The 21,029-nt window shown below is 53.1% G+C and overlaps 2 protein-coding genes and 2 non-coding genes across 4 annotated transcripts in view; all 4 read right to left on the reverse strand.

Moving 5' to 3' along the window:
• PLXDC1 (plexin domain containing 1) overlaps positions 1-5,714 on the reverse strand; it is a 61,697-nt gene extending 55,983 nt beyond the window's left edge. The window contains exon 1 of the mRNA XM_068978578.1: positions 5,639-5,714. Coding sequence (XP_068834679.1) covers positions 5,639-5,714 — 76 coding nt within the window. The remainder of the gene's footprint in view (positions 1-5,638) is intronic.
• A 1,933-nt stretch (positions 5,715-7,647) lies between these two features.
• On the reverse strand, positions 7,648-7,719 carry TRNAC-GCA (transfer RNA cysteine (anticodon GCA)). The gene has a single exon. It is a non-coding gene; the product is annotated as a tRNA-Cys (tRNA).
• Positions 7,720-8,400: 681 nt separating this feature from the next.
• TRNAC-GCA (transfer RNA cysteine (anticodon GCA)) lies at positions 8,401-8,472 on the reverse strand. Its single transcript has one exon. It is a non-coding gene; the product is annotated as a tRNA-Cys (tRNA).
• Positions 8,473-10,093: 1,621 nt separating this feature from the next.
• ARL5C (ARF like GTPase 5C) lies at positions 10,094-15,886 on the reverse strand. The gene is made up of 6 exons (XM_068978968.1): positions 15,841-15,886; positions 15,148-15,208; positions 13,725-13,872; positions 12,788-12,871; positions 12,091-12,242; positions 10,094-10,142 (listed from the first exon to the last, which is right to left on the reverse strand). The coding sequence occupies exons 1-6, from the start codon at positions 15,884-15,886 to the stop codon at positions 10,094-10,096; spliced, it is 540 nt and encodes a 179-aa protein (XP_068835069.1).
• Positions 15,887-21,029: the final 5,143 nt, after the last annotated feature.

Below are 21,029 nucleotides of genomic sequence, written 5' to 3' on the forward strand. Positions count from 1 at the left end.
CCCCTCTCGGGTGGGGCCCACAGCTGTCTCTGGAGTCAGAACTATTTGTGCTGGGCTGCCTGGGTCCTCCTGCAAGCAGCCCTCAGGCCTGGGCAGGAGCCAGAACAGGAAAGGAGCTTGTGCAGAACAAGCAGAGGAGCTGAGCTGGCCCGGAAAGGGCTGCTAGGGATCTGCAGGCATCATAGTCCTGCATCCGAGACAGAAGGAGCCTGGACGGTGCGGCCCGAGGCCTGGTGAGAGGGCCCCACCAGAAGTGTGGCCAGGGACGGCACACCTGACACCCACAGGCTGTGTGACCTTGGACCCATCAGTCTACTCGTCTAAGTAGAAGTAGAAAATGGGAATGACAACTGTGCCTATGGCACAGGCCACCATGAGCATACAGTAAGAAGCAAAAGTACGATTTTATAAGTAGGAAGACAGGGCCAGGACCAGAGACCAAGTATCCAGAAAGGGGAAGGGCCAAAGGACAGAGAAGGTGGTCACCAAGAACCTGCCCCACCCTGACCTAACCCTGAATCTTGCCCTCCCAGCCCCCACCGCAACTGTCTCCCTGACACCCAGTTGACTAGGATGGGACATCACTCCCTCAGCTTGCAGAAGGAGCCAGCATAGCTGGCTTTGCATGTGCGTATGTAAGAGCCTATGTGCACACACACACTTGCCTGAAGGCCTGGGTCCTCCTCCTGTGGGCTCCAACCCCCGGCTACCGCCTGCTCTGCCCTCCTCCCAGCACCCATCCCCTGCTTCTGCATGTGAGGGGACTTGCCTGTGAGTGATGGCGAGAAGCTTCCAGAGCACCGCTAGCCATGTATTCATCCATTCCACCACCCATGACCCCAAGTAGCAAACAAGTCTAGTGTTCGCACTGTGAGGGGTAATAACAATAATAGCTCACTTCTAGAGAATGCTTACCCTGTCCTGGCACTATTCCCAGGGTTTTAAACCCACTAACTCATTTAATCTCCACAATTGCCTCATGAGAGGGGTGCTGTTGTAGACCCATTTTACAAACTGGGAAACCCGGGTCACGTGACCAGCCCATGAGCGGGTTTGCACTCAGGCACAGCAAGTGCAGGTTTGCTCACACCACGGTACACCAGGTGACTCACACGCAAGGCCGTTCTCTAAGGTGCAGGGCAGCCCCAGGGCAGGATGCACAGGTGCCGTTGGGCCCGAACCTGGGAGGTTCCCTGCTCCAGGGCAAGAAGCAATGGGCTGACTTCAGGAGGCCTGGTCACACCATCCCAGTGCCTGAGCCAAGCCACCTTCATCCCACCCGTCACCCAAGCATGCCATTCCAGCCCCACGGCCACCACTCGGTTGTGGCCACCATCACCTCTTTCCTGGTGATGACTTCAGCCTCTACCGTTCATGCCCTTGGGCCAGTCTCCCACACACCTGCCAGAGCAGCCTGTCCAGAGGAAAAACTCCATTCCATCCCTCCTGTGCTCCCCCCTTGCCACGACCCTTCGGCTGACAACCCAGCTCTCCCACTCAGCACTGGAGCCTCTTCGTGATCAGATCCCTGCTGGCTTCTTCAGTCCCCCAGTCCTTTCCAGGACTCAGCCCCACTCTCTCTGGCCATGGGACTTCACACAGGCAGCTTTCTCAGCCTAGATCATTCTGCTCCATAAATAAATGGAGCTGACGAGCTCTTGCTCATCCTTCAAGTCTCACGAGATGTCACTTCTTCCCAGCGCCTTCTCTGACATTTCTGTGCCTCACCCCAAATGCTATGTGCATAGTCCCAGCCCTGATCCTGACAAATCACTGCTATCTGGGCAACCACAAGCTCTAGGTGCTTGACATAGACGAGATGCTGGTCAAGCACACACAGGTGATGATGGATGGAAGGAAGGAAGGCAGGCAGGCATGTTTAAATTCTCAGAACTCCTGAGACCCACAGGGCTTAGAAGACCCTTCTCTTGGGGCACAGCCTCCCCAGAAAGCCTCCTTGTTATCACAGCAACAAAAACACAAGTTTGGAATCAAATAAGCTTGAGATTGAACCTTGAATCTATCGCTTACTGACTACGACATTGGACAAATCGCACAATCTCTAAGTTTCCTCCTCTAGAAAATGGAAATGATAAAACCTACACTTGGCAAGTCATCGTGAGTCTTTAACAAAACACTGTACACACAGCATCCAGCAGGGTCCTCCTGCCTTTCCTGGGTTTCATATGAGGACCAATTTTCCAAGGGGTTTCTGGAAGGCTCCAGACCCTGAATTGAAATCCTGCCTCTCAGTTACAAAGCCGCCAACCGCACTCTCTTCCCTCCTGCAGGCAGGCAGAGACTCACTGAGGACCCTGATCTGGGGAGCGAGAGGGAGGCATGAGGAAGGGGCAGGGAGGGATGGCCAGTGGCTCAGAGGAAAAGAGGGGAGGAGAGGAGAAAAGAAGAATTTGCCTCTCTGAGTTTCTCTCAAAGGGACAGAATGGGGTCTGTGAGCCCCTCCAATCCATTCACTCACTCAATACACGTTTATTGAGCCCCGTGTTCCAGGCGGGCTTCCCAGGTGGCAAGAGTGGTAAAGAACTCGCCTGCCAATGCACGAGACGTAAGAGATGCAAGTTCAATCCCTGCGTTGGGAAGATGTCCTGGAGGAGGGCATGGCAACCCACTCCAGTATTCTTGCCTGAAGAATCCCATGGACAGAGGAGCCTGGCGAGTCAAGGCTCATAGGGTCACAAAGATTCTGAAGCGACTTGGCATGCACGCACTATGTGCCAGGCACTGTGTGAATGCTGGGGCAAAAACAGCGAACAGGTAGACACAAGCCCTGTGCCCATGAAGAATTCTAGTCGGGAAAGACATACACAAGATGAGTAATTCAGCCAGTAAGACAACGTGAGATGGTGAGAAGGACTGTGGAGGAAACAGAAGGTTGGAAGGGTTGGGGTTGTTTCTGCTCTGGACAGGCTCCTTAGGGAGCCTCTCTCAGAGGTGGCCCTTGAGCTGACTGAGACCCGGATGAAGAGAAGCCAGTTACCTGGCGATCCCAGGGGACAGCAGCCTGAGTGTTTGGGGCAGTGCAAGCAGAGGTGGGGGTGGGGAGAGGCTGTCCAATGGCCACTGGGCGGAGATTGGATTTCAGTCTCCATTTGTTTGAAGATCCCTCCCTGGTGAGCAAGGAGAAGGCTGGAAGCAGAGTCAAGGCTACAAGGGGCCCTAGAGGCAATCTGATCCAAACTTCATTTTATGGATGGAGAATCCAAGGGGCAGAAAAAGGATGAAGCGGCCAGGGTCACCCAGGGTTGGAGATGGGCCTGATCTGCTAGCTCCCAGGACAGGATGCCACCTCCAGTGGCCTTTTCCTTCTCTGTCTGATGTGGGCACTTCCAGTTTCACTCAGCCCAGACCCCAGGGTGCCCCCAGCTCCCACCATGCACCCTAGTATCTTCCTGTCTCCCTGACTGTACCTTTGGGTCACTCATCCATCTTTCTCCTGCTCCCGTTTTAATGATAGATGAAGTTTCAAGGCCAGTTCATCAAGAGGGAGGGGAGATCTCAGCTCCCCCCGAGCCCCGCCCCCTTCCACTCCCCACCCACATCCCCTCTCCCCGCACAGCACAGAGGACTTGGAGCCTTGGGGCTGGATGGCAGCACCCACCCCTCAGGTCCAGCTCCCAACTGCCCTCTCACCTGTCACCAGGGCTCCACCACCAATCGGAGCAGCCCTCTCCCAGAGGGTCCCACCCCCACATCTGTTCTCCCTAGAAGACAACCCCTGCCTCCAAACAGGGCCCGGCTCAAACCCAGTCTGGTCGTTGTGAAAAAAAAAAAAAAAAAAAAAAGCTCGACACAGAGTCAGCAGCGCCCCCGCTGGCTGCCTTCAGTCTCACCAGTCTCGCTGCTGCAGAGAAAGTTCATTTCTCCTGGCTGAACCTGCCAAAGCTGAGGAGACAGGGCGTCCTCTACTGAGAGATGTGGTTCGAATCTCTGCCTGCACCCTCTTTGGCCCCCCAGGGTATCTCCTCTTCCAACCACCTCTGAAGAGGCAGCCCTCAGCCCGGCCTGGCTCTGGCCCCTGCATTGCCCATCCTTGTTTCCTTCAGTGCCCTCTTCCCCACCCCTTTCCGTGGATCTCCCATCTCAGTCAGGTTCAGAGCCATCCCTCATCAATCCAGTCATATCCAGAGTTCAGAAGATCTCATCAGGATGGGTTTGCAAAAGACCTACAAAATTGACCTGTCCAACCCATTCCTTTTTATATTGACTTAATTTTTTTTTTTTGCGATTACCTCATACACATCATAACAAATCTGAAAAAGAGAGACAGTCATAAAAAAGATCTCTCATAATCCTATAATCCCACAAAGATTTTGCCCACAGCCTCACTTTATAAGGGAGGAAACAGGCCCACAGAAGGAAAGTAACTTGTTCAAGGTCACACAGCAAGCAAGATGTTGGAACTAGAAGTCACATCTCTGGCCACTCTCTGTGTGGTCTCTCTGAAAACTGGTGGTTTTGCATCAGCAGCCTCTTGCCACCTAGGCTTCCGCTGCCCTCTGCCCACACTCTCCTTTCTCAACAGAAACCGAGGCCTGTCTCAACTATATTCAGGGACCATTAAAGTCAAGAATGCCGTCCCTGATGATGTGCCTGATGCCCGCAGACCTCTGAGACACAGCAGCCCAACTACAGCATCCCCCTGGACAAACCCTCCACCTGCTCCATCCCACCCTGGGGGACATCTATGCCTGTGAGGCACGGAACTCTATCTTCCCAATTCTGTCAAGAGGCTTGACTGCAATTACCCACCTCCCCAACCCCAGAGAATGCCTGCATACAGAAGGAAGAAAGAGGAGAATGCAAAATTACTTGCTGAAAAATGGTTCTCCTTTATAACAGGACAGACTCAAGGTAGATCTCCGAAAGGACTTTCCAGGTGGGAGAATGATTGCAGAGAACTGCTGTGGGGAAGGCAGGACACCCCACCCTCCTCATCTAGAGCCAGAACAGCTAAAGGCCAAGGGCCGCCAGGGCAGAGTAGAGCCAGAGTGACTGGAGGACCCTAGAGGCTGGGGGGGGGGCAGCAGCAAGTTGCTTCTTTCTGGGCCCAGCGCTGCTCTTCAAGTACCAGAGAGGAGAGGGCGTCAGGCTCCCCACTGCCCTTGCTGGAGGAGAGATGGTGGGTCTCCTCCATCCTCCTGGCTACTGCCACTCAGCCCTCAGACTGGGTCAGCTTGGGAGTGAGGGCAGCGGAGAGAAAAAGGAAACAAAACTGAAGCAAGAGACATCCCAGACTCCGCATCTCATCAGAATTCAGCCTCACCCAGTGTGGCCAGGGGTCCCTGTGACTCTCCCACCGTCCCCTTTGGGGCCAGAGCCCAGTGCCTTATGGATTCCCTTTCTACTGGGGTCCCTCCAGTGTCCTTCCAGGAGGGAAGGAGAAATCGGGGCATCGGGGTCTGATCCTTCCACCCTCACTCACACACCCTGTGTGTTTAGGAAAGTAGGGGTCCTTGTTCACCTGCCACCGTCCACAGCGCTCCTGGCCTCCCTCGGACACGACCCCCGGCGCCTCTGACATCGCCAGCCTGCCGATACCTGTCCATGCCCACGCCCGCCCACCTGCCCCCTCGACCCACGACCCTGACCCACCCCCACCAACTCTGGCCAGTCCTACCTGCTCCGGGCTGGGGGCTCAGAGCCCGGGCAGCCTCCCTGAGCACCAGCACGAGGAGCCAGAGCTCGGCCCGCATGGTGGAGGCCAGGACCCGCCCCCGGCCCGCAGCTGTCCCGGCCCGGCTCGGGCGGCGCGGTCCCCCGGGCTGGCCGGCGGAGGGTGGGCGGCGGAGCGGCAGCGGAGCGCGGGGCAGGCAAGCAGTGAGAGCGGCGGAGCGCCAGCGGGCGGCGAGCGAGCCGAGCGGCCTCCCGGAGCGGGGACCGGGGAGGGGGCGGGGCGGGGGGGGGCGCGGCGCCTCCGGAGCTCGCCCCGAGTCTTCCCCAGCCCTCCCAGCCCTGCCCGAGCGCTCCCCGAGAGCTCCCGCGGCCGCTTCCCAGGCGGGGGGAGAGGGTAGCGGGAGGAGGAAGGGGACAGGGCGGGGAACCCTCGGGCTGGGAGAACCCCCGAAGAGCATCAGCTACCCCTACCCCGCACCTCTAGCTTCTGCCTGCCTTCCCCTCCTCCACTCCCTGGGGGAAAGCGGTGGAGAGAAGGCTCGAAGGGCCAGATCCCAAGAAGGGACAGTGGGCGCCCCTTTCTCAGACCCTGCGCTCCTACCATCCACACCCGACCCATTTCCACCAGGCTTCCCGACTTTCTGGGCTGTTCCACAGAGTTGTGTAGGGATCTGATGCCCACCCCCACCCCAGGAGTCTCCCCTTGCAGCAGAGGCCTGAATTCCACGCCCTCTTATGGCTTCTCTCCACTTTATCCCACCCCGCAGACATGAGGATGGAGGGGACCTGAATCATCCCTACTTTGAAATAACCTGGACTTCTTCCCACCCCCAGAAAGTAACTGAGGTCACCCTCCTCTTTGGGGACCCCAGAACTCCACAGGGCCCGACTCAGTCAATCTTCAGAGGAGAGCAAGGAAACGTCTCACCCCAACTGCCACCACCTTATAAGCAGGCTCTGGGAATAGATCACTTTTTTTTTCCCTACCAGAACAGAATAAAAATACCCTTAATTTAGAAGATTTAATAGATGGCAGGGAATCAGGTCAGGACCCGGAGGTGCCTCTTCCCTCCTCGACCTAATTCGTGCGAAGGCAAGGAGATCCAGCGCTGGATGGAGGGAGAATGAGGGTGAAGGGGACGCCCTGATATATACAGGCTGGGGCCCTAAAGACTAATCTTTCAGAATCCCAGTTCGTTCTTCCTCAGGACCCAGGGTCCCAGAACCGACCTCCTTTAGCCCGACGTCCCCTAATCACTTACAATGGGACAAGGCTAGGCCTGTCTGTAAGTTCTTGTTGTCTCATTTAAATTGCGGTTTTGCCAACTCTCAGGATCAAAAAGGCTGCTGCTTCCAGCTGCGGCTTCTTGCTGCCCTCTAGTGGCCACGTGACGAGCCGCAACGCGTGTGTTTTGCGGTTTTCCTCGATTTTCCAGACCTGCCTACGCGCTTCGCGCTCTCTCCGACTCCAGCCAGGCGGGTTCACATCTCCTTGCCCCTACCTTCCGAGAGGTCAAGGTGAGAGGACCCAGGACGGAATTGCAGCTCCGGCAATGATCTTTTTGAACAGTCCCCTGTCCGGGATGCCCCGCGCGCGGTCTGTTTTAAAAAGTATCTTAATAAAGGACTCAGGCTGAAACAGCAAATTGGAAATAATTAGAAGCAAATTGACGTGTCAAAATTTTTTTTAATGTAAGCTCTTCTAGAACTTGAGTGTACATCAGAATCACCTGGAGGGGCTTATAAAACACAGATTTCTGGGAGCCACCCCCAAGTACTATAGTTCTGAGGCCGAGAATCCGTATTTCTAACACATTCCCAGCTGGTGGTGCTCTTCTCAGTAACACATTTTGAGAACCTCTGCTCTAAATTTGTTTTGCTGTCTCGCCGTTCCTCATCTCGCCCAAAATAGAAGTGGTGAAATAAATGTCAACACAAAATCGTGAAAGTAGGAAGTTGTAAGAAAAGTGGTGGCTGGGAAAATCTGAATTTGGATCCTTAAAAATGTATACAAGGGGGCACCCGGATTTGAACCGGGGACCTCTTGATCTGCAGTCAAATGCTCTACCACTGAGCTATACCCCCTCTGCTGGTTTTTCGCCTGCGGATGACTTCTTACTGCTACTCTAGCGCAGGCGCTGTGACTACGTCCACAAACGGAAGTGGAATCCAGTATTTTCAAGACACAAAAAGACTATAAATCTCGAGAGACTACTTATCTGAATGCAGAGTTTGTTTCCTGAAACTCTGAACTAAAGAATTCTAGTGATGTAAGAAAAAGCAATTTGGGACTGCGGGAGGGGAAGCCCCTCACTTCCCCTAGATTTCTCACTTCCCGGACCTTCCTCTGGGCCTGGGTCCGCCTTTCCTGCCTTGCTAAGAGCGCCCCTAGCGTTTCTCTTGGCGCCCATCTCTCTCCTACACGCTCACAGACACCTCCAGTCCTTCCTGTCCCAGCCCAAGCCCGGCCCTTAGAAACTCAGTCTGTCTTCCAACAGACTGAGATCCCGGGCAGCTGAGATCCCGGGACCCGTAGATCCGCGTGCGGGCGCTCACGCCTGCACCCTACCATCAAGAGCGCGGGCCTTTGTACAAGCCCCCAAGAGGCTGAGGGCGTGGCTTGGCAGGACCTGGGGCTCCACCCTGATCGCCGGCAAAAGAGGTCCGCAATGTTGAAGGACCCTTCCGCTTTAGCCTGTAAGGGAACTTCAGGAGGAGCACTGCAGGACTAAGAAGCCGGGGAAGAAAAAGCAAACTAGACCTTAGAGGGGGCACCCGGATTTGAACCGGGGACCTCTTGATCTGCAGTCAAATGCTCTACCACTGAGCTATACCCCCGAGGTACCGGTGCTGCTTGCCAGCTAGGATGAATTTCTACGGAATAAGGGAATTATTAATTTTCACCTATTGTGTTTTTCTTTGTAGCTAACCTAATGGAAGGAAGACGGCATCTGAATGGAGACATTTAGACCTCCTAAGTTCTTCCCCCTCATCACTCTTTATGGAAACCACCGGGTTAAGAAATCTTGAGCCCACTGTTTCTGTGTCCAGACTCTCACAGCGTTGTGCACTTCCTGACTTTCGAAGAGAACATACCCACTGACCTCAGGACCATCCCAGGTTTTCTGGGGGGTAATAGCACTGCTCCCTGTACAGGACAGGCAGCCTGGGTTTCCATTCTGTTTTCAGCTCTACTTTGATAGGACTCCTGAGCTTTTCCAACCCCTAAAGTCCCCTACTCCCCTCCTTCCCCTAGGCCCAGGCAGAGCCTAGAGCTCTGAGTGCTGGCAAACCTGGTGTTAGTCACCTGGCAGAGGGCTATAGAGCCCAGGACCGAAGGGCCAGTCCCCATATATACCCTTGAGGCAGCCCCTTTCCGTTTCCTAGGTGGATTTCCCCTGCCAGAGAACTTTGTATGAAACTGAGTCAGTTTTGAGGTGCAGCCAAAGGAGCAGGCAGCAATAAGAGGTGAGCAGTTTTCAATGGCATTTATTATACCTTCATAAAATTCCTACTACAGTATGGGGAAAAAAATCACTACAAAAAGACAAGATAAACAAATGCTGTAGGAATCTGGGATATTGGGAGGAGTGGGATTCACACTGGAAGGACACTGGGAGTGAAGGGGTAGCTGAAAGCTCAAAAGCTGTGGTCAGACCCAGCATCTCAGAGGGAACGGGAAGGTGAGGAAGGAGTGGAACCCCCTGCAGTGTGAGGAACTGTCTCTGGCTGGAAGGTCGGGTCCTCCACCCTCTCCCTTCTCAGGTTTTGACTCTGCCCTCCTTCCCTGGTGGTTCAGGGGTTAAAGTGTCTGCCTGGAATGCGGAAGGCCGGGGTTCGATCCCTGGGTCAGGAAGATCCCCTGGAGAAGGAAATGGCAACCCACTCCAGTAGTCTTGCCTGGAGAATCCCGTGGAGGGAGGAGCCTGGTAGGCTACAGTCCATGGACACGACTGAGCGACTTTACTTTCTTCCTTTCCTTCCCCTGAGCCAGCCCCTTCACCTTTCTGGAATCTCCTTTGACCAAAGCATATGGGACAAAGATGGCTAAGGGGCCAGAAAGCTGGAGTAGGGTTTAAGGGGTTGGGGTAGAGGTCTAGGAAATAAAGAACAATTCCAGGGGTCTCTTACTCTGCCCTCCATTTTTCCTACAGAGAGGTTGAGGACTGAGGGAGGGGGCTCTACTTCCTGATCCCCCAACAGCTTTCCTGGTGTCTTTAAGAAGGATGCCTGCTTCCATGGAGTGAAGGGCAGCTTTTTCTGCTGTCCTGTCTGCAGCAACTCAGGGTGCTCCACCTAGCTCCTCAGTGGGGGGGTTGGGTGTACAGTGGCAATCTCACCATCCACTAGATACCCCTGGTCACTAGAGCGTCATAGAAAAATAATAGTCACTTGGGTTTTCTACCCACATAGTCCATGCAAAACCCTCCAAGTTTCTGGTTGGCCTCAGGCTGGGACATCAATTGGCAGTGGCCTGAGACTGCATCCACTGCAGCCCGGCAGGCAGCCTGAGAAAGGACAGAACAGGGCAAGGATCAGCATATCCCATGAGGCTGATGGCATTCCCAACCCCCAGCCCCGCCCAGAGCTGACTGCTTGAACGCCCAAATTTATATCTAGTTTTGCATTCAGTTAACAAACATAAATGAACTGTGCAATGGGTATTATGCCAGGGGTTACTGGTGAAAAAATAGACATGCCCTCTAGGGCTTGCAGTCTAGCAGAGGAGACAGATATTAAACAGATGGTCAAACAAATAATTGTATAACTACATACTGTGATAACATTTAGAAAGGAGATGTACAGAGACCTCTGGATGTTTGGGAGTCAGGGAGGGCTTCTTGGACAAACAGACCTGGAGACCCACCTTAGCAATGTCTTTGGGCAAGCCTCCAATGCCACCTGTCCACCCACTCCATCATTGGGTCAGTGCCAGGGTGGCTTCAAAAGCCTGCGAAGAGGCTCCATAAGCAAGTTCTTTCATTAGACTGTGAGCAACTCCAAGCAAGAATGGGGTCTCAGTCATGTCTGTATCACTTGGCACAGAGCATGGCACATGAGGGTTACTTAGGAAATGCTGATTGAATTGAACTGAATATGGGTTGGAGACGGGGGTGGGGGGCTCCTCTTGACCCAGGAGTTAGAAGGACATGGCCAGAAATACGTGGTTCCTTGCGCTGGCCTGCCTAAAGTCTCCCCTTCTTCAACTAGGCATCCAAGCCCCTAACCCACTGTGACTCCACTTGAGAGGGAAGAGGACGGGATTCTCCAGGCCTGATTTAAGGCCCCTTCTGTGTGACCATGACCTAGCTCCTTCACATCCTCAGATATTTAATTAGCAGCTCTCTTCTCAGGAGCCCCTCCCTGGACACATTATCTAAAATTACAACATTCTCCCCAACATACATCCAACTTCCCTTTCCTATTGATGGTTCCCCTTCACACTTACCACTTTTTAACTTATTTTATTGTTCAGTGTCTCTTTCTCCCCTCCTGGAAAGTAAGCTCTGTGAGGGCAGGGATTTCTATCTGTTTTGTTCACTAATTTTTCTCAGGTGCCTAGAACAGTACCTGGCACAAAGTACAGTTGTTTCTCTGTATCCATGGAGTTCCAGGGTTCCAGGACCCCTGCAGACATCAAAATTCTCAGACATTCAAACCCCTTGTATAAAGTGGCATATATTTGCATATAACCTAGTCACTGATTTAAATCAGAACTTTAAATCAACTCTAGATTACTTATAATACCTGATATACTGTAAATGATATGTAAAAAGTGGTAAATATAATATAAATGCTATGTAAATCACTGCTAGCACATGATAAATTCAATTTTCACTTTTTGGAATTGTCTGGCTCTTTTTTTTCCTGAATATTTCCAATCTACAGTTGGTTAAATCTGAGGATGTGAACTCCATGGATATGGAGGAAAAACTGTAGGTTCCCAGTGAATGTTAATTGAATGATATCATTTATTCTCTACAGAAACACTGGAAGGAAACAGCGTTCTTTACAGATAAGGAAACTCAAGGCCAGAGTCAGTGATTTCTGCCTGGAAGGCTTGTCCCCCAGGTCTTCCCATGGTTGTCTCCTTACTCAGGTCTCAGTTTAGAAGTCACCTCCTAGTAGACAAGGCCCCTGACCACCAGAGCTCTAGCAAACACACCCCTGTTATTCGATTTCACTTTCCTCGTAGCATTTCTCAGTACTGAAAATGTTTGTGTTTGACCGGAGCATCACCTCTCTCCCCAGCAGAACAAGCCCCTGGAGAAGAGAGGCACTGTCTTGCTCACTGCTTACCCACAGCATCGTAACTGTGGGTAGGTGTTCAGCTGTCTTGACCCAGATGCTAAGGGATGCTATGAGTCAGATTCTGACAGGAGAGAGACGAGAGAAGTTTCTGATGCTCAGCTGGTTGGGACAGGCCCTGAAGGTCCAGGTAGGACAGCCACTAACCCTTCCCCGGTGAGGGCACAGCAGCCCTGTATGTGCCACGGGTGGTCTTTGATGGCACTAAGGGTGAGGAACTGGGACATCTCCACGATGGTCATGGAGTCCTTCATGTCCTGCTTATTGGCAAAGATGAGGATGGAAGCATCTCGTAGAGCCTGTGGAGAGAGGAACCCAGCCCCAGTCAGCCTGCCAGGACCCAGCCTCTCTTCTCACTGCTCCATGAGCCCTCTCTAGCTCTCTTGCTTTCCCAGCAAGACAGCCCCATGCCCAGGTGGGGCAAGTATGGAGGCCCTGCCCAACAGTAACAACCACATGAAACGACACCAACAGTTCATGGAATGCCTCTCAACCAGCTCCTAGAATCCTTACAGTGATCCCAGGAGGTAGGAATTGATGACCTTTCCCACTTATATTGCACTTGGGGAAACTGAGAATTAGAGAAGTGCAGTCACTCGTGTGGGGTCCCACCACAGTGAGTGACAAGTGAGGTCAGGACTGGCACTTGCAACTCTGAATTCTGTGATCAGTTGTGCTGAAGGCGTTATCGCCCTTCATCTGGAATAATCTTGCCCTGCCCAAGCTGCTAGGATAGAGGTGCTCAGAGACTGGGGCATCAGTAATGATACTCAAGAAGCTGTGTGAGTAGACTGAGGTCACAGCTTGTAGCTAGTGCCCTGGGTCCCAACTGCAGGGAGCTTACCTCATGGGCCAGCATCTTATACAGCTCCTCTCGAGTGGTCAGCAGCCGATCCCGGTCTGTGCTGTCAATCACAAGGATGATGAACTGGCCAGCAAGAGGGAAGTTGTGAGTGATGATACACACTCATTCATCCCGTGAATGTGTCTCTTCCCACTTTACTCTGCCTTGATGTGAGCCCCACAGAAAACAAACTGTCCAGTCTCAAGACCTCACTGCCCTAGTCCCATTTGAATTCCCTTTTTATCCAGACCCAGGGTGGACAGAGCACAACTTCTGATTGTATGCCAGAGGTTATGCCAAGTCCTGGGCATTGTGACTCCACTTGGGTCTCACCACAACCTTGTGGAACTGGAACGGTTACTATCCCCATTTACAAACTAGGAGATTGAAGGTCGGTGAGGTGATGTGGTGTATCTTGCCCTCAGCCATACAGCCTAAGAGTGGTAGCACTGGAGCCTGAAATCAGCTCTCACTCCAGGAATGAAACCACTGGATTCTGCTGCTGCCAGAGTGAGAAAGTAAGGCCCCCAGAGACGAAGAGCTTACCCCATCCGATGCATCACACAGAAAGCTGCCAGCAAGCAAAAAAAGCTGCCAGGAAGTATTCAAAAATTTTAACAGGCATTGTGCTGCATTAAGTATTCAACACATCTGAATCAGCTCTTGTTTAATTTTTTATTTTTCACAACTCATGAGATCATTTTTTAAAAAATTCTTTGGTCAAGCTGCATGGCATGTGGGCTCTTAGTTCCCCAACCAGGGATCAGACCCATACCCACTGCAGTAGAAGCACAGAGTCTTAAACACTGGACCACTAGGGAAGTCCCAGAGAGGTCATTATTACAGTTTCCATCTGACAATGGGGGAACCAAGGCTCAGAGAGGTTAAGTGGCTGGCTAATATCACACAGCCCCTCCAGCCCAGGGTGCCTCCTCACCTCAGTGTTGGAGTAGTATGTGTTCCAGGTGGAGCGCAGAGACTCCTGTCCTCCTATGTCCCACATGAGGAAGTGGGTCTTTTGCAGAACAATCTCTTCCACGTTGCTACCAATGGTGGGACATGTATGGACCACCTCATTTGTCAGGCTAGGGAGGTACGAGAGGGCACCAACCATGCAGCCCAGCCCACTGTCAGCTCTGGCCCCCACCTTAAGTCAGGCTGAATCGAACTCAGAGCAACTCAGCCCAGGCTGACAGAGTCTCCGCTGGGGATGAGGGAATGCAGACAGGAGTGAGATCAAGTCCTGCTTGACTTAGACCCCAGAGAGGGGAGACTCATTAGAACAGTCTCCCCCAACTTTAATATGCAGCTGAATCTTGCTAAATGGCAGATTCTGATCCAGAGGGTCTGGACTGGGGCCCAACATTTTGCATCTCTAACAAGCTTCCAGCTGATGTCAGTGCTGCCAGTCTGTGGACCACAGTTCGAGTAGCAAGGGATTGAAAAAAGGAGACAGACATACGTGGGGGCCTTCAGAGAGGGGCTTTGTTTAAAGTGAGTTAGAAAAAAACACATGTTTTTATATGTAGGAAATACCTCTGGAAAACCTGGGACATAAAACTGGGAGTTAGGGGTGAGAGGGAACTTTGCTATATATGTATATATATATATATATATATATATATATGCTCATGTTGTTTGAATTTCTCTTTTCTTCTAACTTCTCTTTTCTTCAGGAAAAATTATATTTTTTCAGGGAGAATTTTCCTGAGTAAATACTCAGGAAGTTTCAAACAGGAGAGCTGCCATCCAGAGAGTGAATATCGGGAAACGCGCACGTGCCAGGCTCTGCTAGACCGGGACCTACAGAGTCCAGCCAGACCCAAAGCCGGCCCTCCCTTTCGGGTCTGAAAGTGAGTGAGTGAAGTCGCTCAGTCGTGTCCGACTCTTTGCGACCCCATGGACTGTAGCCTACCAGGCTCTTCCGTCCATGGGATTTTCCAGGCAAGAATACTGGAGTAGGTTGCCATTTCCTTCTCCAGTCTGAAAAGGGACTGAAAGGGGGAGAAAAATGAAGACACAAGGCTGGGGTGCCGGAGTTAGCAGAGACCTGACGCTAGGGGGAGCGAAGCAAGAGATCATCGGTCAGGTTTGGACAGCTTTAAGCTCACAACCGGCTTTGGCAGGGACCGCGGGTAGATGGCGGGGAGCAGTGGAGTTGCTCATACCGAGCAGGATTCGAATGCCTGACCGAGAAGCCACTGAACTGAGGGGCCCCTGTACCAGGAAGGTCACACTAGCGTTCCGCCTGTTTGTTCTCCTGGCTACAAGAGACCCAAGAAAGGGCTCCGGTCATTGGTCCAAATGCCTGTCAGTCTAGTAGGAAGGCCCAGCCCCCTCCGTATCCGAGAGTCACTTACAACTGGTAGAGAATGGTGGTCTTCCCTGCATTGTCCAGTCCCACGATGATAACCTTGTGCTCTGGAGGCATCCAGGGGAAGGGCAAGGTCAGGGCCAAACCCGATGACCAAGGGATTGTGTGCCCCACCAGGCCTCCCAGGAAGGAGACAAGTGTTCCCAGCAGGCTGGGGGACCTCGGCCCACGCTACTACTTCTGCTCCCGCGCCCCCTCCCCCGACAAGAAACTAACAGGACAGGTTTCTTTCCCACCGGGACGGGACCCCTGAGCCACCTCGGGACAGCGGAAATGAGAGCTGAGCCCCACTGTCCCCTCTCCACATTTCCAGAAAAATGATTGTGCAAAAGGTCCGGAGAGCTCAGGGCTTCTTGTTAAGAGAAGGGGTCTGAAGAAAGAGCTGAGCGTGAAGTCGCGATCGTAGGAAACCGGCGGCGGCGTTTAGCCCGAGGAAGGAGGCTCGCCGGGCCGGCCGCCCAGGGATGCATCGAAGCGCGCGACCGACGAGGGAGTGGGCGGGGAGGGGGCAGGGGAGACTTCGGAGCAGGCAGGGAGCCCCCACGCAGGATTCTTTGAGCCTGAGGTGCCCCATCGCATCTTCCCAGACCACCCCACAGGTTGAGGGGGATGAGAGGGGGCGGGTAGCAGGTGGGAGCTGGGTCAAAGTGGTCACTTGGATGACTTATGTGCCTCTTACCCCGTTCCCCGAAGATGCTCATCAACTTGGCCATCAGTTGTCCCATGGCACGTCCTGAGTCAGACGGGGCTAGGACTCGGGGGTCTTCGGGGGCCCAGGTCGAGCCCAGGTGCGGCTCTCACAAGCTTTGCCTATGAGGTCTCTGAAGCCGCGCGAGTCTATCCCCTAAGGGGCCTGGGAATCCCCCGGGACGCTGGCCCCAGGAGGGCAATGAGCTACCTGTCCAGAGCCCTGGAGGTGCAAGGAAAACGGGGTCCAGAATTTACATCTTCCCCCTTACCCTGAGGAAACCCTTGAATTCTCTGGGTGGACTAGTCTCCCCTGCAAATCAGGAGACCTAGCAGAGGGGCCCACACTAGATGCCAGCTCTCACTTCTCCAAGTGCCGTGTCTGGGGCACTCAAAACAAGCAAAACCCTAAGCTACCCACCTTCTGTACCTACTAGCTGTGTGAGGCAGAGAGGGCTCATGGATCCTCTCTGAGCTGGGAGAATGTTCCATCCCTCAACAGGTCTCCAGCTGTGTCATCAGTGTGGGCCTTTCGGCCTCCTTCGAGTGAGCTCCCTTAGGGAGGGCTGGGTGTCCTCTCCTTCTGCAGGCTCCTTGGTGATGGGCAACTCCTAGGAGTAAAGCAGTACTCCTCCCATGATTTGCTGGCAAACCGCCTGCTTGGACATAGCTTTCTGATTCCCAACAGTGGGCATCTGAAGATAGGGATGGAGCAAAGAGAGAGCCTTCAGCCAAGAAGAGACCCTATAAAGCGGTCCAGGATCCTGAGACCCAGCGAAGGAGAGCCCAGGCCAAGAGAGAACCAGGCTGGAGGAGACAGAGGAAGGGGGGAACTGCTTGTTGTTGTTTGTGTGTGAATTTCCTTCTTTGCATAAACTGGGGGAAACCAGAAGACAAAAGGAGATGTGAAGAAAGCAAACCAACATCAGGCGGAGGGGGCAGTTAAGAGAGACCCACCACCACACGAGACTCAGCTTCCTCCAGCCCACTGCCACTGCCCACCTACAGCCCATCAGTGCTCCTCTCCCCCAAGAGAACAACTTTTTAACTGGTCTCCCTGCCTTCCCTTTACCTAGAGCATCTGCCTCACAGCCCTATTAACCTTTCTCAAGCACAGCTCAGAGTCTGGTACTCCACAGCTCATCAACCTTCCATGGTTCCCTGTTGCCCACTGGATTCAGATCCATCTCCTCACCTGACATTGAAGAACCCCCAAGAACAACGTCCCACCAGCCTTTGCGGGTTATCCCCCATGCTCTGCATCCATGGTTCTTGCCCGCACATGCCCAGCTATGATTTTGCTTCTGCGTTTCCTCCATCTGAGTGCCTTTCACCTTCTCAGAAAGGTGGGTTCCTAAATCCCTTCAAGCACCCACTACATAAGCCACCTACTTCCCAAGCCCTGGCCTGGTTCTCCAGTCAAATGGGGCTTCCTTTCTACACTGAGATGATAACTGGTCTGTCTGCTTTCTCCAATCAACTGTGAGTCCTAGAGGGCTGGGTCATGTCTCTCTCACCTGTGTATTCCCCACCACCCACTCCCCATCAGCCCAGAGCCTGGTGCACAGTGGGGATATGTTGCTTTTGGACTGAAGGGCTATAAGCTAAGTTACAGCCTGAGAAATTGTGTTTGGAGTATTTTAAAAGGAGTATGAACGGAAGTTGAAGAGGACTGAAGAAGGCTGGGTAGCTTGTGGAGAGAAGAGGGAAAAGTTCACTAAATACAGAATTTTCATCCCACCCAGAGTGGTGCCCAGAGTTAGATGGAAGGAGAATTGACTACCAGAGCCCATCTAGGCTGATTCCATTTCTGCACTAGTTAAAAATGGGCTGGGCTGCGCTGGGGTGGGGTAGGATAGAGGCTCAGAAATGTGCTAGGGGAAGCAGCAATATTTAAAGCATTTTTACCATCTGTTTCCTGGGGGGGTTGGAGGGTGGGAAGAGGGAAGGAACCTCTTAGTGCACCCTGCCCCCACCACCAATTGCAGAATTGAAAGTGACTGTTTCTGCTCACTGGAGCACATTCAGTAAACAGACATGAGCTGCCTCTGCTGTGAGGCCCAGAGGTAGGCTCTTCAGGGGGGACTCATTCATTTATTCATTCATTTGACAAATGTGAGTCAGGAATTAGAAACATGCCAAGCAGACAAAACAGGCCTGTCCGGGTCTTATGAAGCTTGCCATCTAGTTAGGGAGACAAATATATGCACCCAAAAAACAACTAAAAAAGAGACAGTGGGGGGAAGGCCTGATTTAGAAGGGAGCTGTTCTTGCCTGGAAAATCCCAGGGACGGGGGAGCCTGGTGGGCTGCCGTCTGTGGGGTCGCACAGAGTCAGACACGACTGAAGTGACTCAGCAGCAGTAGCAGCAAGGCACACTCGTCTGCTGATGTGATTACTGGGGCTAAGATGAGATTTTTCTTGAGGTTACTGAGCTGGAAACCACCCCATCTTCTACCCTGCTCCTAGGTCCTGGTGGTCACAACTCAGCTGTCATGTTTTAGCGTGAGGGAAACCTTCAGCCTCTCTGACCTCAGCTCACTCTGGGGCAGAAACTACTGAAACGACAGAAGCAGTCAAGGAGGGAGGTAGGAGGTGTCCCCAGCATCTCAGTTCCTGAGTCCCTGAGGTGGCTGCGGTAGGAGCATCAGCCTCTCTGGGCCTAGTCCCAACCAACTTCATGGTCGTTGAAATCCTCACGTGTTGACAACCACCAACATGCTTGTTGTGTGATGGTTGAGGGTTGGTGGTTACCAAGAGACAAGAATCTCTCTCCCCTCATCCCTCAATATCTCCAAACCACCTAGACATGCCCCTGCCTGCAAGGTCCGGGCGAATGCAATTTCAAGCAGAAGGCACACGGCGAGAAGACAGAAACATACTCAGACATCTGCTTCTTCCTGCCCCGCACCCCTCCCCTTGCAGAAACCAGGGCACTCTGGGCCAGGGGAATCAGCACAAGACTTGGGGGTCATGGACACCACAGAACTTGAAATCTGAAGATCTCAGTTCAAGTCCTTGCTTGTTGGCTGTGTAGCTTTGAACAAACTGCTTAACCTCACAGAGCTTTATCTGTAAACTGAAGCCAATGATCCCCGCCTTTGATTGAAAGTACCAGGACCCACTGCAGATGGAGTTCTCTGTGGAGCCCCAGACGGAGCCTGTTTTCTGCTCTTTCCCTTTTGGATGTCCTCCCACAGGAGGAGCTGTCTGCGGCTCCCACTTAGGCTTGTGCCCACTTTGTCCAAAACTAATGTCTGTCTCTAACCTGGTTTTTTCACTTGCTTCCTCTGTGTCTGGGAAGACCATCACCCACAGTCATCCAAATGCCTCCCTCTCACTAGCCACCTCCAATTGCTCTCCAAGAACTCTCAATCCTAAACACTGTTTGTCTCTTGCAGCCACTGCCTCCTTACCTGTTCCACTGCAGACCCTCATTTCTCACCTGGAGCACTGCAGCTGTTTCCCAGCTAGGCTGCCTCAAATCTATGCTCCTATGACCCCCACTCTTCCCTTCACCTTGACAGCACCCTTTGCTAGTGAAGTGTCAAGAATGTGTCATGCATGTCATTTGCTTCCTCTGCCTTGAATACTTTCCCTCGTTCTCTGCAGGTTAACTCCTAACCAGCCTTCTAGACTCTGCTCAAGTCTCACCTCCTCTAGGAAGTCCTTCCTGATCTCCCCAGGTTAAGGCGGGGACTTCTCTTCAGGTTCCCCTAAGACCCATTGCTTCCCACATCAGAGAGCTCCCTTATGAACTGTCTGGTGCTCCCATTTAAGACTTGTGCCTGGTACATAGTAGATGCTCAATAAATGTTTGCTCAATGAATAAACACAGGAAAGAAAGACTGATTCCACTGCAATGCAAGGGGAAGAGCACCACATGGAGGCAGAATGGGCTCCAGTCCCAGCAGTGCTGGCTTTGCCATCAACTCCCTGTTGACCATGAGCCAGTCACTCAACCTGTGGGCCTGTCCAGTTCCTCTTTCCTTGGGTTTGCTAACCCCTCATCTGGAGGGTCTGAATGTCCGTTGCCCTCTATACACACACACACACACACATGCACACTCTGGACAGGATTATCTGGGTCTACTACCCAAAAACAAGAACCAGGAGAGTGGAGAAATGGTTTCTGGGTGCTGTGCGAGGCAGACAAGTCCACATCCTGCCACGTGATGACAGCAGGAACTGTCACTCTCACCCGCTGACTTTCTTCCTGGCTTTTTCTCTTTCAGTCTGGGACTGGGGGAGTTCCCAATTCTCTACCCGCCCCCCACAAACAGACTTCCTTCTCTCTCACAGGGCTAGTTAGCAGTGACTGGGGTGGGGGTCGTTGTGGAGGCATCAGTGGAGGAAGCTGGAAGTTCAGCCCTTCCGTCCCTGAGGAACCCGGGAGCAGCTGAGGCCACAGAAGCAGAAAAACACACATGCTTCCAAGACTGTGAGCCAGTGGCTCTGGATCTGACCCCCTGAATGACCTCCGGGACACTCCACTTCCCTCTACAGTTTCTGGTTTTCCCTGGCTCTACTTATGGGGAGACAGGACAGGTATGGAGCTTGGGGTGGAGTGGAGCTGAGACTGGCCACGAAGCTCCTGTCAGGCTTGAATATAATGTGTCAGAGTCGAAAGTCAAAGCACCATCTCTCCCGCTGAGCAAATCACTCAGGGCGCCGCTGACTCCCGCGCCCACCGCTTCACTCTCCCTCCCTGCAGGTCAGCAGCTCCCACACACCTAGGCTGGCAACCGAGTAGCAGTGATGGGGACAAAGAAGCAGGCCTGGGAGGCGGCGCAAAGGACAGGACGGCGGTTTTATATGTGGCAAAATACTTCTAGGGTAGTACAGACGAACAGACAGACAGATGGGGGCACAGGACACCAGACAGGAAAGGGGAAGGGTTGGGCAGTGGTCTCTTCTAACCAGTAAGTGGAAGCTGCACCCCACCCCAGGCGGAGGGTGGGGTGGGATAACATTGGCACAGGAGGTGGCGAGACAGGCATGAGGTGCCCATCCCTGAGGCGGGCAGCCGGGCAGGGCCCAGTCCTCGTTGGCACAATCGGCTCTCTCTGGCCCAGCTGGGTGCTGGGGGGCAGGGCTGCTGGGCAATGGGATGCTAGGCAGAGGGACACTCCAGAGCAGAGGGCGTACCAAGGCCTCTCCTGGGTGCAGTGGACATGGGTA

Source organism: Capricornis sumatraensis, chromosome 8 (assembly GCF_032405125.1).
Source record: "Capricornis sumatraensis isolate serow.1 chromosome 8, serow.2, whole genome shotgun sequence".
Taxonomy (NCBI): domain Eukaryota; kingdom Metazoa; phylum Chordata; class Mammalia; order Artiodactyla; family Bovidae; genus Capricornis; species Capricornis sumatraensis.